This window comes from Labeo rohita, unplaced genomic scaffold (genome assembly GCF_022985175.1).
Source record: "Labeo rohita strain BAU-BD-2019 unplaced genomic scaffold, IGBB_LRoh.1.0 scaffold_638, whole genome shotgun sequence".
In the NCBI taxonomy this organism is placed as follows: domain Eukaryota; kingdom Metazoa; phylum Chordata; class Actinopteri; order Cypriniformes; family Cyprinidae; genus Labeo; species Labeo rohita.
The window spans coordinates 26,932-43,390 of NW_026129566.1; the positions used below are offsets into that span (position 1 = coordinate 26,932).

At 40.0% G+C, this 16,459-nt stretch overlaps 1 protein-coding gene across 7 annotated transcripts in view; it reads right to left on the reverse strand.

Annotated features, from left to right (window-relative positions):
- The window catches only part of LOC127161398 (tripartite motif-containing protein 16-like protein), an 18,384-nt gene extending 8,493 nt beyond the window's left edge, over positions 1 to 9,891 (reverse strand). The window contains exons 1-7 of one of the 7 annotated variants that reach the window (XM_051104167.1): positions 9,115 to 9,875; positions 8,796 to 8,891; positions 8,484 to 8,717; positions 7,841 to 7,997; positions 7,680 to 7,739; positions 5,160 to 5,552; positions 1,909 to 1,911 (exon numbers count right to left, since the gene is read on the reverse strand). In XM_051104167.1, the coding sequence (XP_050960124.1) occupies positions 1,909 to 1,911; positions 5,160 to 5,552; positions 7,680 to 7,739; positions 7,841 to 7,997; positions 8,484 to 8,717; positions 8,796 to 8,891; positions 9,115 to 9,684 (1,513 nt within the window). In that variant the 5' untranslated portion in view covers positions 9,685 to 9,875. Of the gene's footprint in view, positions 1 to 1,908; positions 1,912 to 5,083; positions 5,553 to 7,679; positions 7,740 to 7,840; positions 7,998 to 8,483; positions 8,718 to 8,795; positions 8,892 to 9,114 lie in introns of all 7 variants that reach the window. The other 6 variants (XM_051104170.1, XM_051104169.1, XM_051104168.1 and 3 more) reach the window with 6 other exon arrangements.
- Positions 9,892 to 16,459: the final 6,568 nt, after the last annotated feature.

Consider the following 16,459-nt stretch of genomic DNA (forward strand, 5'->3'; position numbering starts at 1 on the left):
GATTCTTTTGAGATTGATGCAAGTTATTTGTAGAAAGTACATGTTTCTGCTGTCTCCTGCCTGTTTACTTTACATTTTGATGCAACAACAGTATGATGACTTGTTCACATTTTAATTAAACCACTGATGTCTGTGTTTTTCATTGCAAAATCTAAAACAAGTGAATGACACAGAAGCCTGCTTGTGTGAGGAGCCGATCTTCTCAGCTGCTTCATAAGAGAGGAAAAGATGGTTTAAGGCAAGTAAAGGTCATAGTTTCATGTTATCATATTTTTTTTCATCATATTTATTTATTTTTTTTTTTTTTTGACTAAGTGTAAAAGAATGTTTAATGTAGATATTGAAAGGTCAGAGACATAAGAGACCTTCATTCTTTTAAGATTAATGGGAGTTATTTTTTAGAAAATAAATGTACCTGCGATGTGTGATCCGGGTCTATACAGTTAGGGCAGTGGTTCCCAAACTGGGGGGTGCGGAGTTATGATAAGGGGGGCACGGCAAGACTAGTGTACAGCCAATTTTTATAGAAATTCGAAACAGATAAATGGGCAAGAATATGTGCGGCGCAGTCCGGCAGTGTTCAGTCACGCCACTCAATGTGTGACGCTCAATATTCCGCTCTGTGAATGTGTGTTATGTTGAGTTGATCACGGCCCATATGAATCCTCCACTGATGTACCGCTTATGATCAGCGGAAATACAAAGACCGCTCAAATAACGCGCCGACAGAAAATTTCTATGTATACTTGTTCCTGTTTGCAATAGTGTCGCATACTGTGCTGTAACATGCTGTAGTACTGCTGTACTGGACAACACTGGTAAAATGACGCGACCCTCTTGTGACGGTATTCTCTGATAATAACAGCTTTGTAGGACTATACATTATTTTGATAATTAGTCAAAAAAAAAAAAGTTATATCTGATTCTGTTTCATAGAACTGAATAAAATAACTTTTTTTATTCAGTATCATTAATACTATTGAGTTAAATTAAAAAGTCTAACAAAATTACTATATTAAATAATAAAATAATAAATAATTATTACAAAGCAGTTTCCATTTCAGCCAAGAATTTTCATTTCGGTACATCCCTAGATTTTTATGTAAAAAGAAACATTTTCAGGGTGATACAAGACCCCACTGTGAAATTATCTTGCTTTTTTATTTTTTATTTTAATTATTTTGCTATTTTATTACCTCAAGACGACTCGCAGTACCCGCTGCAGCTGTCTGTGATCAGTTGTAGCAGTTTTTGTTGTAAAATAACAGACCACTAGAAGGTGCAACTGATATCAGAAATGAGAATTGCTTTAAGCCGAGTAAAATTATGAATGAATGACGCATAGTAGTTCTGCTCTAAACATGGACAAGTTTTTGAAAAGACAGCAAGTGTCAGGTAAACGTAAAGTAGATGATGAATCTAATTCAGAGATCACAACTACAACAAAGAGAAGAAAATATGAGAAAATCTGTTTAAAAAACAATGAATGCTGTTACATAGTACAAGAAATAGTACATAGTAAAGCTGCATGCTTCACTTTTAATGTTTCTACTCTAAAAGTGACTAGTTTCTTGTTTAGTTTTTTTCAGTAAGTTGTCACACACTGAATTTTAATTATTACGTTTCAAATAAATCCTTCTGAAGTTGTGTTTATGTTTATGTGTAAATGCGGAGGTGGGGCTTGAATTTTTTTATTCTGCAAAAGGGGGGGGCTGCAGAAAAAGTTTGGGAACCACTGAGTTAGGGTACGTCAAAAAACTCCCATCTCGTTTTCATCTTCAACTTCAAAGTCATTCTACAATGCTGTTTTACCTTTTGTAAAGGGTGTTTGATCTTCTTTGAATGTTCACTTAGTAACACTCTGCAGTGTTCTGCATTCTGTAGAAGACGAGATGGAAGTTTTGACACATCCTAACTGTATTGACCCGGATCACACAGACTGTGTTTTTGTAGAGATAGATTCTCTCTTATCTTCATAAACAACAAAATACAAAAAAGATGCAAGTAAGAGATCGATTTTGCAGAATTGACACGTTTCAGAGATTTTTGTGAAAGTACATAACTCACATTAGACTGAAGTCACAGACTGTTCCGTGTTCTTTGACCGCTTTCTTAAAGTAATATTCCCAGTTTGAATAGCTGTTTTCCTTTTCATGCTACTGAAGTGTTCAGCAAATTAAAAACGGTTCTCATAGCTTGTTTTGTTTATAGTCAGAGTATGATGTGCTTTATTTCCACCAAAAAACGTTGTCAACTTAAAAGTCATATATTACATTATTACATTTATTGTAATCACTTTTAGCTATTTTTTTCTTATTATTTTTTCTTATTTTCTTTCTTTTGTTTATTAATTATTGTTACTATTATTTCTTTCTCTATTTTCCTCATATTATATATTTTTTTCTTGTTATTATTTTCTTTCCTTCTTACTATTATTTATTTTTGTGAAGTATTAATTATGAAAATGTTTGAATACAATTTTAAAAGATTAATAGCAGAAGTAACTGTTATTTAACTATAGAATCCATCAACTGATCAGAAAGTAAATAGGTTAATAAAAAAAAACAAAAAAACAATAGATTAGTTGACTAATCGAAAAAATGATTGTTAGATTAGTCGAAATAGAAATAATCGTTAGTAGCAGCCCTAGAAGCATGTTTAATATTAATGTGACAGATGGCCTATAGTATATATTAAGACCTACTGTAATGCACAAATCCAATAATGTTACACATCAGATGTGTTTTCCCAACAGTTAACCAAACATTCTTTTAAAACATAACAGATTATGTTTGCATTCATTTTGCCTGTAGATCAAAATTTGCCTATGCACAAATTTGGCTTGTGCTGGGCAAAAAGAGTTAGACCTCCTCTAACTCACATCTGTGAAATCTGAGAGCTTTCTGTCCCTCCAACAGCCTAAGAAACTACTACCTTCTGACAGCAAGGTAGGAAAGACATCAGTGCAAAAAACTTATATAGTGAGGTTGTTAATTTGAGTAAAATTAAACTGCCTAGATATCAAATATGTATTAAAAATACAGTTTAAACAAATAAAATAACTGCCTCAAAATTTCCATGTTTGATATTGGTGTGTGTAGTTTGTTATAGAACAAAGTACTATCAAGCTATTTTTAGCACAGGCTTTATTTTATTCAGAAATTAATAAAATAAAACCCCATAAGAAAATCTTGAAGGAAGCAGTGATAATTAATCTTCCAGGTTCTGATGTCATCCCTGCACCGCTTTATATTTGTTGTAAGATTGAGTAATGTGTTCATGTGCCGTTAATTTTGACCATTTTCACTTTGTAGTAGTATTTTCTGTAAATATTAATAAAACCATAAATATTTTTGTGTAAAATGTGTTTCTCTCCTGAATGTATTTCTCAGTTGCAAGCAAATTTATATCACGTCCACAAGATTGACATTTTTAAGTTTTTAATAGAACGGGAAGAACATGTTAAGGTTAATTTACTTATGGTTTTGTGGTCCAGGGTCACATATGTTTAAAATAGATGTACATATACAGAAGTATAATATATTTACACATACAGAAATTAATATATTAACATATATTTCAAATTAATATATTTACATACACTGTTTACATATAAAGGAAATATATATGCAAATATAAGGGAAATAAATATATGTAAATATTTATAATAAAAATATATTTACATACACTAATATTTGAGCTCATTTACATATAAAGCAAATAAATATATTTAAATATTTATAATAAAAATATGTTTACATATATGTAATATATGTGAAAAATATTAAAAAGGGGCCAAAATCAAATATTTAAATATGTTTTTGACATATATTCAAAAATATACTTGCATATAAGTATAAGGTCTATTTTCTTCTATTTAGTTTTAATACATTTAAATACATGGAAATGTATTTATTACTCATATATTTCAATCTATGTGACTTCCGTATGGGTCTATAAAACTAACTTCCACTTATCTAATATAGAGACAGATTAAACTGGTCTTTAAAAATGTGTCAACTTGTTAATTCACTGTAAATGTTTCTGTATTTTTAAATATAGCTAATGTGACAGGAACATAAGAGCTGTGTTATTAGGTGATGGGTAATGTATTTACACATTATTAATGCTTTGGAAATACAAACTGTATTTTTGTCATTCCAGTAAAACTATTTGAATTTATTTGAGATTGAGATCATCACAGCGCAAAACATTCACTGACAAAAGAATGTGACAAAGAGCGACTCTTTTTACCTCTTTAAAACTTATGACAAGATAAGATTATAAATTAATTTCCCTGATAGGAGAATGATACAACAGGAAAACTGATCAAAACATGACAAATACAATAAGAGAAAATGAGAAAATATGTCCAACAGAAAAACAAACAGTATAATTGGCATCTAATGGAATCAGAAAAAGACTCAACTTCAACTCTCAACATCAATCAATTGATAACTGATCTTTTACATGAAAGTGACACAATGAGCAAATCCTGGACAAAAAGACAAAAAGAACATGAGAAAAACACATGTTAGTCCTTTGTTAAATTGAGTCTCCACACCAGACAGTTCAGATCCAGAAAATATCTGTTCTGTCTGGTATCTGAACCACTCGTCAGCAGGGCTGTCGATACCCAAATCCCATTAACAGCAAGTCTTGTCTGCTGCCCAAACCTGTAATAGAGTCTGCTATTAGCCAAGAGTTTGACTGAGAAAGTCAGAGAAGAGCAGAAGCAGGAGATGAAGTGATGATGAAAAGGAGTTTATTGAATAATCTTAGATGTGTACAGCATGTTTTAATGCTCTTCATCTGACCAACACAAATCCAACAAGTACAGTAATGTTATACCAAACTGATTCACAACAACATCCCTTGAATTTCCATAAACATTCCCTCGTATCTGTTATTCATACAGACAAAACAGTTCATGAAACCCTACAATCATGAGATTGAACAATAATAAAAATGCATAAGAAAGAAAAATAATGAAAAATATAAAATCTAAATCCATAATAAAAATAATTAGTGAATAAATGATAAAATAATTAAAATGATAAAAACTAACCCAGGATAGAGCGTCTGAGTGAATGTGGTCTGGACTGTGTGGATGAGGCTCATTGTGTCAGAGACGCTGTAGAAGGACAGAGTTCCTGCACTGTGATCCACAAACACTCCTATTCTACTGCTGATGGACGTCACAGGGAGAACAGTCTCTTTGTTATTGTGCCAGAATGAGTATCTGGAGGGAGTGCAGTACAAACTCCAGGACTGATCATTACCTCCAAACAAACACTCATCACCCCGTCCCTTCCTGCTGATGCTCTTATATGACACTGATATAAACACACCTTCATCTCCACTCCACTCAATCTCCCAGTAACAGCGTCCACACACACTCTCTCTACACAACACCTGACAATAATGATCAAATCTGTGTGGATGATCAGGATACGACTGATCTGTGTCAGTGTCAGTAGCTGCTCTGTTTCCCTCAGACAGACGGATGAGTTTATTCACTGTGTTTGGATCCAGAGTCAGAAACCTGCAATCTGATGAAGATAAAATAAATAAGACTTATTTCATGTAGTTTATACAAACATGCTTTTTTTTAAATTGTGAAAATCATTCCAGGACCCTTTGTTAATTATATATCAGGCATGAAAATTGATCACCTTTACAGTCTTTTTAATAACACTGAACTCAGGTGTGACTCCTTTTATAGTTTTCAGCCTTTTATTGTTTCAAAATCATGAAGTCATGTTAGTGTATGGCAAAACTTAATAACAAAGTAGTTGTACCATTTCAATACTGAAAACTTAAGTACATTTTCAAGTATCTGTGCTTTACACTGACATTTTGGGTAACTTTCACTTTTACTTCACTACATTCCAAAGCATAAGATCGTACTTTTTACTTCAGACATTTCATAAACAATTTAATTTTTATAATATATCACATGCTCTGAGATCGGATAAGCGGTGTCTGATTCATGAACAAACTGTATTCTTTTCAATGAACCTGTTAATCATATTATTCCAATCGCAATTCAGTAGGTGAGAAGTACCCGGATGATTTCACCCGATTCTGTAGTTCGAATGATCCGATTTTCAGCTGTTCTCATGAGGCTCCGGACAACTCATTGATTCAAATGATCCGTTTAAGAGCGGGTCTTTCAGTCAACTGAATTCACAAGTAAGAATTGGGAGATCTTGTGCGCGCACGTGACTGATGCTGCCAAAAGTAAATTACTAATGTCTTATTTTAGGTTTAATTATTATAACTTAAATCATATTTAATCAAAGCTGTCCGTTGTTTGTGAATTACATCTGCTGTAAAAGCTGATCTGTTTAAGTGAACTGTTTAACTGTCTGCTTGAATTCAGACACATTAAAAACCGAAAATTAAATAACAGCTTAAATAAAATAACTCAGTCACATTCATATTTCTCGCTGATGTAACGTTAGCAGTTTTATTAAAATGATACACATGTGGCCCTACGTGACGTCTGTTTTTGTATTGTTTAGTAACATTATACATTTTTATATTGTTTGGATCAGCTAGAGTAGACAGATATAAATGTTTATTAAACCATACTGAAAATAAGTAAATATTGTTAACTGATGCTAACTGTCTAGCTTAGTTGCTGGTGCTTTTTTGAGATGACTTTTAGATATAAAGTCCACATATTTTATTCATCCACCTGCCCACCTTACATCCAAGGGAAAAAGAAAGGCTTTCATGCTCAGACCATGGTAACTACAGTAATTATTAAAGTGGGAAGTGATGTAGTACCTACATTTGACCAGGGGTGTTTTTTACACAGACAAACAAGGGCATAGATTTGCTCTGGACATTGGTGGGGACCTATGACTGTATTGACATATTGGTGGCGCTGCTTCAATCTGAACGCAGCCATTAAAATCACAATAGCAGAAATGTTTGCCAATCAAAATGTTCATATGTGTTTTGTAACAGCAGAGGACTCAAGGAGAGAACGTGGTTTATCCCTTTCTGCGTGTCTAGGTTAATGTTGACAGCACGATTTTTTTTTTTTTTTTTTTTGGATTAAATTATTGGTGGGGACATTTCAATGGTCGGAGGATATTGGTGGGGAAACATTATTTCCAGTATGAGTGTGTTAAATCTACGCCCCTGCATACAATATTTGAAAGGAAAAAAATCACTATGAAAATATAATTATATTTTTTTTAAAATGTTCTTGCTCACTTCAGGCCTTATTCCATTCAACTATATTTGGCTACTAAACAAGCTTTCAACACTTTTTTTTTACTGGTGAAAATATGATGGTCAAAATAGCATTTGTGGTTGATGGTATGTTTTTCATATTGAATATTAAACATTATTACTCTGATTTATTTGTCCATATCAAAAACAAAAATGTAAAAAACTTGGCTGTCCATTTTGATGTAGGAATAAAAAAAAAAAGTTGTACAATAACATTCAATTAATGAGCCTATATAAAATTGCAAAATAAATCTATCAGTACTTTTTTTACTTAAGTACATAAAAAAATCAGGTACCTTTGTACCTTTTTTCACCCCCTGAAAGAGGAGCACTTTTATATTTTACTTTTTTAATAACTTATGAACTCAGGTGTGACAGTTTTTGAATGAAAATCATGAAGTCATGTTAGTGTATGTTTCATAGTGTCTTACACTGCAGAAACTCTGGCCTGGTCTTCGGTTCTTTGAGGGGAATAATTTCACTGTATGTTACTGTGAACATAAAGACACATAATTAATGTGATTCTCATGGGAAACATGAATCTCTTCCATATTGTTTTTAATAGTTTCTTCTATGTGATATGACACATTACCTCTGCCAGATATCTGTTCAATCTCTTCTTTGCAGAAATCCTCCAGTTTTTCTTTCAGTTTAGAAACTGATTTTCCCACATCATTGAAAGAGAAGTGAGAACTGATGATGATGGGTTTGTCTGTAGATTCAGGAGGGACAGAGAAAGACTGGAAACTCTGCAGGAGACAAACATACAACAAACTTGTTTTTAATGCTAGTTTTATTTGATTTATTTATTTTTTCATTTCAAATCTTGTGTGACTTTTTTTTTTTGAATGTGCTGGACCAAATGTAATAAAGTTTAAGTACTCGAGTAATTGACCATTATCATACACAGCTGATTAAAGTGATCGACTTCATCCATGTTTAGATCTGAATCTGATCCAGACTGTCTTTAACAACAATGCAATTTTTTCAGCTTTTGTTCAAAATGTTGATTTTTTTATTAAACAAACCCACATTTACATGTTGATTAAAAGAGTTTACATGAAGCTATGAAATGAAGCTTGAAGCTTTTTTTTTTTATACAACAAAATATTTAGGGGCCATGAAAGTTTTGTAAAAAAGAACAAACACACACACACAGGCACATAAACATAAATCAGTGTTTTCCAGACACGTGTAAACACACGAGAAGCTCTTTTTCTGAAGATCTGTGTTACCTGCAGGAAGTGGATGTGATCCTGTGTGTGTGAAAGCTGCTCCAGCTCAGCGTCTCTCCTCCTCAGATCATTGATCTCCTGCTCCAGTCGCTCCAGTCGTCCTTCAGCTCGACTCAGCGCTCGCTTTTCCTGATCTCTGATCAGCCGTATCAGCTCAGAGCGGCTTCTCTCAATGGAGCGGATGAGCTCAGTAAAGATCCTCTCACTGTCCTCCACTGCTGTCTGTGCAGAGCGCTGTTAGACACACAGCACAATCAGCTCTTACTGAGTGAACATCAGTCGATCAGCTGCTGTTCTTCTGCACAAACTCACCTTATAAGAGTCCACAGTCTTTCTCAGCTCCTCAAACTCTTTCTCTCCTTCCTGGATTCTCTGGCGATATTTCATTTGCGTCTCTTTCAGAATCCTCTGTCAAAATTCAGATAAACACATCAGCAATATCACACAAACCAGTAATAATCCTTGTTATTGAGTCCAACATTCAGTCAATGGCAATTAAATATAATAAAGCACTATTATATTAGTCAGAGTGAATGATTTAATCACATTGTAGAGTCAAAAGTCACAGTGCTGTTATCAGGACTCTGAATAATCAGTCAGATTGTGTTGAATAATGTCACTGAGCTCACACCTGTTTCTCTGTCCTCTCTGCTTCAACCGTCACAGTCTCATGGTTCTTGTGTTCATCCACCATACACAGTAAACAAATGCAGCGCTGGTCGGTTCGACAGTAGAGTTTTAGTTGTTCGTCGTGTTTTGTGCAGATCATCTCCTGCAGTCGTCCAGTGGCGTCAGTCAGTTTGTGTTTCTTATTTCTGAATAAACTCTCGTGTTGCTCAAGGTGATTCTGACAGTAAGAGTTCAGACACACCAGACAGGACTTGACAGCTTTGTGTTTGGTCCCAGTACAGACGTCACACTGCACATCTTCAGATCCAGCTGTTCGGAGTCTCGTGATCTTCAGTTTCTCCAGCATTTCAGCCAGCAGTACATTTGTAGCTACAGCAGGTCTGGGACTGAAGGTCTGTCTGCACTGAGGGCAGCTGTAGACTCCCTTCTGATCCTCCTCATTCCAGCAGTCTGTAATGCAGCTCTTACAGTAACTGTGTCCACAGGCAGTCGTCACTGGATCCTTCAGCAGATCCAGACACACTGGACACGTGAACTGATCCTGAGCCACTGGAATACTGGCTTCTGCCATCGTGTCCAAACAGAGACTGAGTGTCCGTCTACAGCACTTCACTTTCACTTTCTCTTACCAGAAAAGGTGAAGCAGTTTCCTGGTTTGTGTTTGAGAGACGTGTGCAAAACTATGGGGCAATACTGTACTGTAAAATCTTGAGGGGTGAGAACCAGAAGTGCGTAAGTGATATTCACCAACTTTACAGGGGGCCAAAACAAAAAATTACCATAGTTTAATCTTACTTTATGAACTGTTTTCAATTGTTTATAATAAAAAATTACTTACTGAACACTATTTTAACATTTTGTCTATTTTATTATTTTTTTTTTTAAATAAGAAAAGGTCACACATTGGTGTCGATAGCCCTGTGGGCAGTGCATTGAGATATGGTGCAATGGTGCCTGAGATCAAATCCCATCTCGTGGACCTTTCCCCCTTTTTTCATACTGATACTACAAATACATTTATATATTATTTACATATTACTAAACTGGCATACTTAATAATGACATTTTAAGCATAATACTGAGAAATGTGGATTGTGCACAAGTAGTAATCAAAATAAAGCAAATGTTTTATCTGTAAGTATAGAGTGATATGTCAGTAAATAGACAATAAATAAAGCAAATTGTAACGCCAAGCCAGCAGAGGGAGCCCTCACCCCAGGACTGCCTGCATGCTCCCTCTGCTGCTTCCACTGCTACTTCCTGTTTGGCAGTATTTAAGGACTGACCATGTGCTCAATAGGTTGCGAAGTATTTCCTTGTTATATGGACTCTACCTAGCGTTTATCTGTTTTCTTTGCCTTGTTTAGTTCCACGGTCTTGTTTCATGATCATTGTTTTGTTGTTGTTTTCTGCCTTAGTTTTACTCAGTTTATTGCCATAGTTTTGTTCGGTTTCTTAGCCTTGTTTCTTTGTCACTTTTGGACTGCTCACTCTTGTTTTTTCGACTGTGCCTGTGTTTTGGACTACGAGTTTGTGTTGCCCTGGATATATCTGTTTGCTGGTATCAGACTCTGCCTGTCGACTACGATCTGTTCAAATAAAGCTCGCTTATGGATCTTACATGCTTCCCAGGGTCCTCATTACAGAATACTTCGCCACCCAAAGATCCAGCAGCTTATTCAACACAGATCACCATAAACCCAGCAGCTTCTGACCGCCAAGCCAACATGAGTGCAGACACCAAGCTAATCCTTTTTCGCCAAGGAAATCACCCCATTGAGCACTACGTGAAGGATTTTCTGGAACTGGCACATCATACTACCTTTGATGAGGTATGCCTTATGATATTTTTCAGAGGAGGACTTTCTGAGCCAATTTGTTCCCTCATGCCTTTTCCTGAATCCACTTGGACTTTAGAACAATATATTGACGTTGCATTGTTGCTGGCTGGGTCACCTTTTACTGTTAGGATTGCGGATGAGGGACTCTGCAATCCCACAGTAACCTCCATATCACAGCCTTCTCATGCCGAGCCTGCTCAAGCCATGTCTGCCAAAGTTGCACCCACCCAGTCAAGGTCTGCTAACGTCATGCCTGCCACACCACAGCTAGCTCAAGTCACGTCCACTAAGCCAAGACCTGTTCACGTCATGCCTGCCAAGCCAAAGCCTGCTCAAGCCACATCCACCAAGCCAAAGCCTGCTCACGCCAAGCCTGCCGCTCCAGGGCCTGCTCACGCCACGCCTGCCGCTCCAGAGTCTGCACGCAAGATGGCTGCCGCCACGCCAGAGTCTGCACGCAAGATGGCTGCCGCCACGCCAGAGTCTGCACGCAAGATGGCTGCCGCCACGCCAGAGTCTGCACGCAAGATGGCTGCCGCCACGCCAGAGTCTGCACGCAAGATGGCTGCCGCCACGCCAGAGTCTGCACGCAAGATGGCTGCCGCCACGCCAGAGTCTGCACGCAAGATGGCTGCCGCCACGCCAGAGTCTGCACGCAAGATGGCTGCCGCCACGCCAGAGTCTGCACGCAAGATGGCTGCCGCCACGCCAGAGTCTGCACGCAAGATGGCTGCCGCCACGCCAGAGTCTGCACGCAAGATGGCTGCCGCCACGCCAGAGTCTGCACGCAAGATGGCTGCCGCCACGCCAGAGTCTGCACGCAAGATGGCTGCCGCCACGCCAGAGTCTGCACGCAAGATGGCTGCCGCCACGCCAGAGTCTGCACGCAAGATGGCTGCCGCCACGCCAGAGTCTGTTCACAAAATGGCCGCCATCCCAGAACCCATCCACAAGATGGCCGCCATCCCAGAGCCAGTCCACAAGATGGCCGCCATCCCCAAACCTGTTCACAAGATGGCCGCCATTCCAGAGCCAGTTCACAAGATGGCCGCCATCCCAGAGCCACTCGACAAGATGGTCGCTGTCTCCAAGCCACGCCACCTGATGGCTCATGTACTGGACTCACCCCTCATGGCCGTAAGGGCAGCTAAAATGGCAGCTACCCTTGATTCCAGTCAAGTTGCCGCTGTGTCAAGTCGCAGCTGCGTTTCCTGGGTCAAGTAAAGTCACAGCTGCCACCCCCGAGCCAGGCAAGATTACAGCTACTGTTCCGGTGTCAAGTCAAGCTGGAACTGTGTTTCCTGCAGAGCCAAGTCAAGCTGCAGGTGCATCTTCAGAGTCAGGTCAAGTTGCAGCTGTGTCTCCTGTGTCAAGTCAAGCTACAGCTGCTGCTCCAAAGTCCAAGGCTTCCAAGTCGAGTCAAGTTCCAGAGTCAAGTTTCCAAGTCCGGTCAAGCTACAGAGCCCGGTCAAGCAACAGAGTCGAGTTAAGCAACAGAGTCAAGCCAGGACACAGCTGTTCCCCATGAATCAAGCCAAGTTACAGCTGTTCTTCATGAGTCAAGCCAAGACACAGCTGTTGTTTCTCCACGAGTCAAGCCAAGACACAGCTGTGGTTCTTCACGAGTCAAGCCAAGTCACAGCTGTTCCCCACGAGTCAAGCCAAGTCACAGCTGTTCCCCACGAGTCAAGCCAAGTCACAGCTGTTCCCCACGAGTCAAGCCAAGTCACAGCTGTTCCCCACGAGTCAAGTCACGTTACAGCTGTCGTTCCTGAGCCAAGCCATGTCGTTCCTGAGCCAAGCCATGTCGTTCCTGAGCCAAGCCATGTCGTTCCTGAGCCAAGCCATGTCGTTCCTGAGCCAAGCCATGTCGTTCCTGAGCCAAGCCAAGTTACAGTTGGGTTGTCTATGTTATGTCCAACCACAGCTAACTTCCATGAGCCAAGCCAAGCTACAGCAGATCTTCATGAGCCAAGTCAAGTTGCTGCTGTTATTCGCAAGCCAAATCAAGCCACAGCTGACCTTCGTGATCCAAGTCAAGCCACAGCTGATCTCCCTGAGCCAAGTCAAGTCACAGCTGACCTTCACAAGCCAAGTCAAGTCACAGCTGGACTGCACGAGCCAGGTCAAGTCACCGCTGTTCTTCACAAGTCAAGTCACGGCAAACCTCCCTGAGTCAAGTCAAATCACGGTAGACCTCTCTGAGTCGAGCCAAGAATCGGCAGTCCTGCCAGAACCTCTCCCGGTCCCCTCTGACCTTCCAAAGCCATGTCACATTTCAGCTGATCCTCTAGAGCCTCATCATGTCTCAGCTGATCCTCCAGAGCCTCGTCACATCTCAGCTGAAACCGCAGAGCCCACGCTCCCAAGCCACGCAGAGCCCACGCTCCCAAGCCACGCAGAGCCCACGCTCCCAAGCCACGCAGAGCCTACGCTCCCAAGCCACGCAGAGCCCACATTCGCAAGCCATAAGTCCACAACATCCACACCCACAAGGTCACCAGACATCCCATTATCTACTGTGCTGCCTGTAATGGCCGTAGCCATTTTCAGTGTGTGGGCTGCACACTGTGTTCCAGAGACCCCGCCTGTACACAAGTCTGCTCCAGAGGTCTCGCCTGTCCACCAGTCTGCTCCAGAAGCGGCAGGTCCGGCTGCAGAACCTCCTAAAGGGGCGGCGTTTCCCCAAGGACTCTCTGCCCGTCCTGTCACGGCCATGAAGGCCATTCATGACTTCCCTGCCTCACCTGCCCAAGCATCTGCGCCCATGCCCCCAGAGGTGTCAGCGCATGCTGTAGATCCTCCTATGGGGGCGGCGTTCCACGATTAACACTCTACCTGCCATGTCGCAATCAAGAAGACCAAAGTAAGCATTCATGTACACACCGCTCTACTATGCATGCCATTAGTCCCATTGTGGATATCCCTGCTCCTGTCTGCTCTGCCTGTTCTGCCTGCCCTGCAATGGCTCTCTGTTATGCCTGCTCTGCCTGCCTCGCCATGGCTCCCTGTTATGCCTGCTCTGCCTGCCTCGCCATGGCTTCCTGTTCTGCCTGCTTTGCCTGCCCCACCATGGTCCCCTACTCTGCCATTGCTCCACGGCCCAGGCCCTCCAGTACTACACGGTCTGCTACTGCTCCACGGCCCAGGACCCCCAGTACTTCACAGTCTGCTACTGCTCCACGGCCCTGGTCCCCCAAAGTTTCACTGTCTGTCATTGCTCCACGGCCCAGGCCCTTCAGTGTTTCACGATCTGCTATTGCTCCACGGCCCAGGACCTCCAGTGTTCCACTGTCTGCCACAGCTCCACGGCCCAGGACCTTCAGTGTTCCACTATCTGCCACTGCTCCATGATCCAGGTCCTCCAGTGCTTCACTGTCTGTCCCTGCTCCACGACCCAGGCCCACCTGCTCTACATGGACCTGGCTCTCCGTCCCACCCCCTATTTTGCCTCTGTTCCCCCACCCACCTGGACTGTTGTTGTTTTGAGCGCCAAGAGTCGCTCCTGGGGGGGGGATTCTGTAACGCCAAGCCAGCAGAGGGAGCCCTCACCCCAGGACTGCCTGCATGCTCCCTCTGCTGCTTCCACTGCTACTTCCTGTTTGGCAGTATTTAAGGACTGACCATGTGCTCAATAGGTTGCGAAGTATTTCCTTGTTATACGGACTCTACCTAGCGTTTATCTGTTTTCTTTGCCTTGTTTAGTTCCACGGTCTTGTTTCATGATCATCGTTTTGTTGTTGTTTTCTGCCTTAGTTTTACTCCGTTTATTGCCATAGTTTTGTTCGGTTTCTTAGCCTTGTTTCTTTGTCACTTTTGGACTGCTCACTCTTGTTTTTTTTTGGACTGTGCCTGTGTTTTAGACTACGAGTTTGTGTTGCCCTGGATATATCTGTTCGCTGGTATCAGACTCTGCCTGTCGACTACGATCTGTTCAAATAAAGCTCGCTTATGGATCTTACATGCTTCCCAGGGTCCTCATTACACAAATAAACTGTTAATAGATATACTAGTATGAAATAAATGTATTTTAAATACAGCATATTGCTATTTTACTAGAGTTTGTAATAAAAATGGATAGTAAATACCTTCTCTGCATTCTCTGCATATATATATACATTAGTTAGATGGTATTTTTGACAAAATTTCTAATTATAATCAGGCACTGCTCTTCCTTCATAGTGTTTTATACAGTTAAAGGGGTCATCGGATGCCCATTTTCCACAAGTTGATATGATTCTTAATGAAAAGTCTATAATATACCTTGGTTAAAAATTCTCAATGGTTGTGTAAAACAACACTAAGAGAAAACTTTGCCAAAATCAGCTCTGCAAAAATCATCTCATTCTGGTCGAGGCTGCTTTAAATGTTAATGAGCTCTGCTCGCCCCGCCCCTCTCTTCTCTCTGTGGAGTGACGAGCCTGTTTACTTTAGTCGCATTTAGCCGCGTTTAGCCACTAAACTTGCTAACTAGCACATTATTAGGAAAGGTGATCGCAAAGATTCATTAAAAAAAAAAACCTTATACTCACTTCTGCTGTAAGTGAAGCTGAATCATGAATGATTTGCGTGAATATAGACGGATATATGTAGATCGGGAGGCGCATTCCCTTCACAAACAAACGTAATCCACTGCATCTTCAGCGGCTCAGATGTCGGGAGTAAATGACGACCACTATGTTCATTATTACATCCAGCAACACAACACCTCAATCGCTCAATCAGAGATATTCTTGTCTAACTTACATCCCTGCTCCGACATCAAAACAATAGAGGTCGGACTGTTACAGCTGATCTGAGGTAAGACGTTTATGTCAATCAACTATTGTGGGAGTGGCCTCTGTCATGTGACACCACAACGACAGGCATCTGTGAACGGCTCGATTTGAAAAAGGGGATATTATTTTTACAGATTAATTAAAAACCACTGCATGGATTTTTATCATTATAGGGTAGATTTGTACATACACTGACAACACACATTAATGTTCAAACAACATGAAAAAGTGAACTTAGCATCCGATGACCCTATGGGATCAAATTCCCGCCAAATGTATTGCAGTTACGGATAAAAAAATAACAAGAGTGAAAACAAAATTTAAAAACGCAAGTAAAAATATATTGCACTAAATTTAAAAATGAAAGCAAAGTTTTCAGAATAGCAAACAATGGTCATGGATTGAAAAATAATAAGCGTGAATCAAAATTTCAATAATGCATTTTGAAAAATAATACGCATGAATCAAAACCTTAAACACATTTAAAATTATATTGCACAAAACTGAAATATGAATGCAATTTTCTGCCTTGCACACAAAATCATGTTTTCCTTGGTTATATTTCTCAGTTTTTTCTTCACTAGTTCTTGATTGACAGCTCCTCCTCTAGCCAATCAGTCAAAGAGGGGCGTTGACGTCACTCCAGTGCACCTCATTATCTGCTGATGATCAGTGTTCTGTTCACTAGTGCTGGTTTAAATGGAGAACTGTCAGCTGGGGCAACATT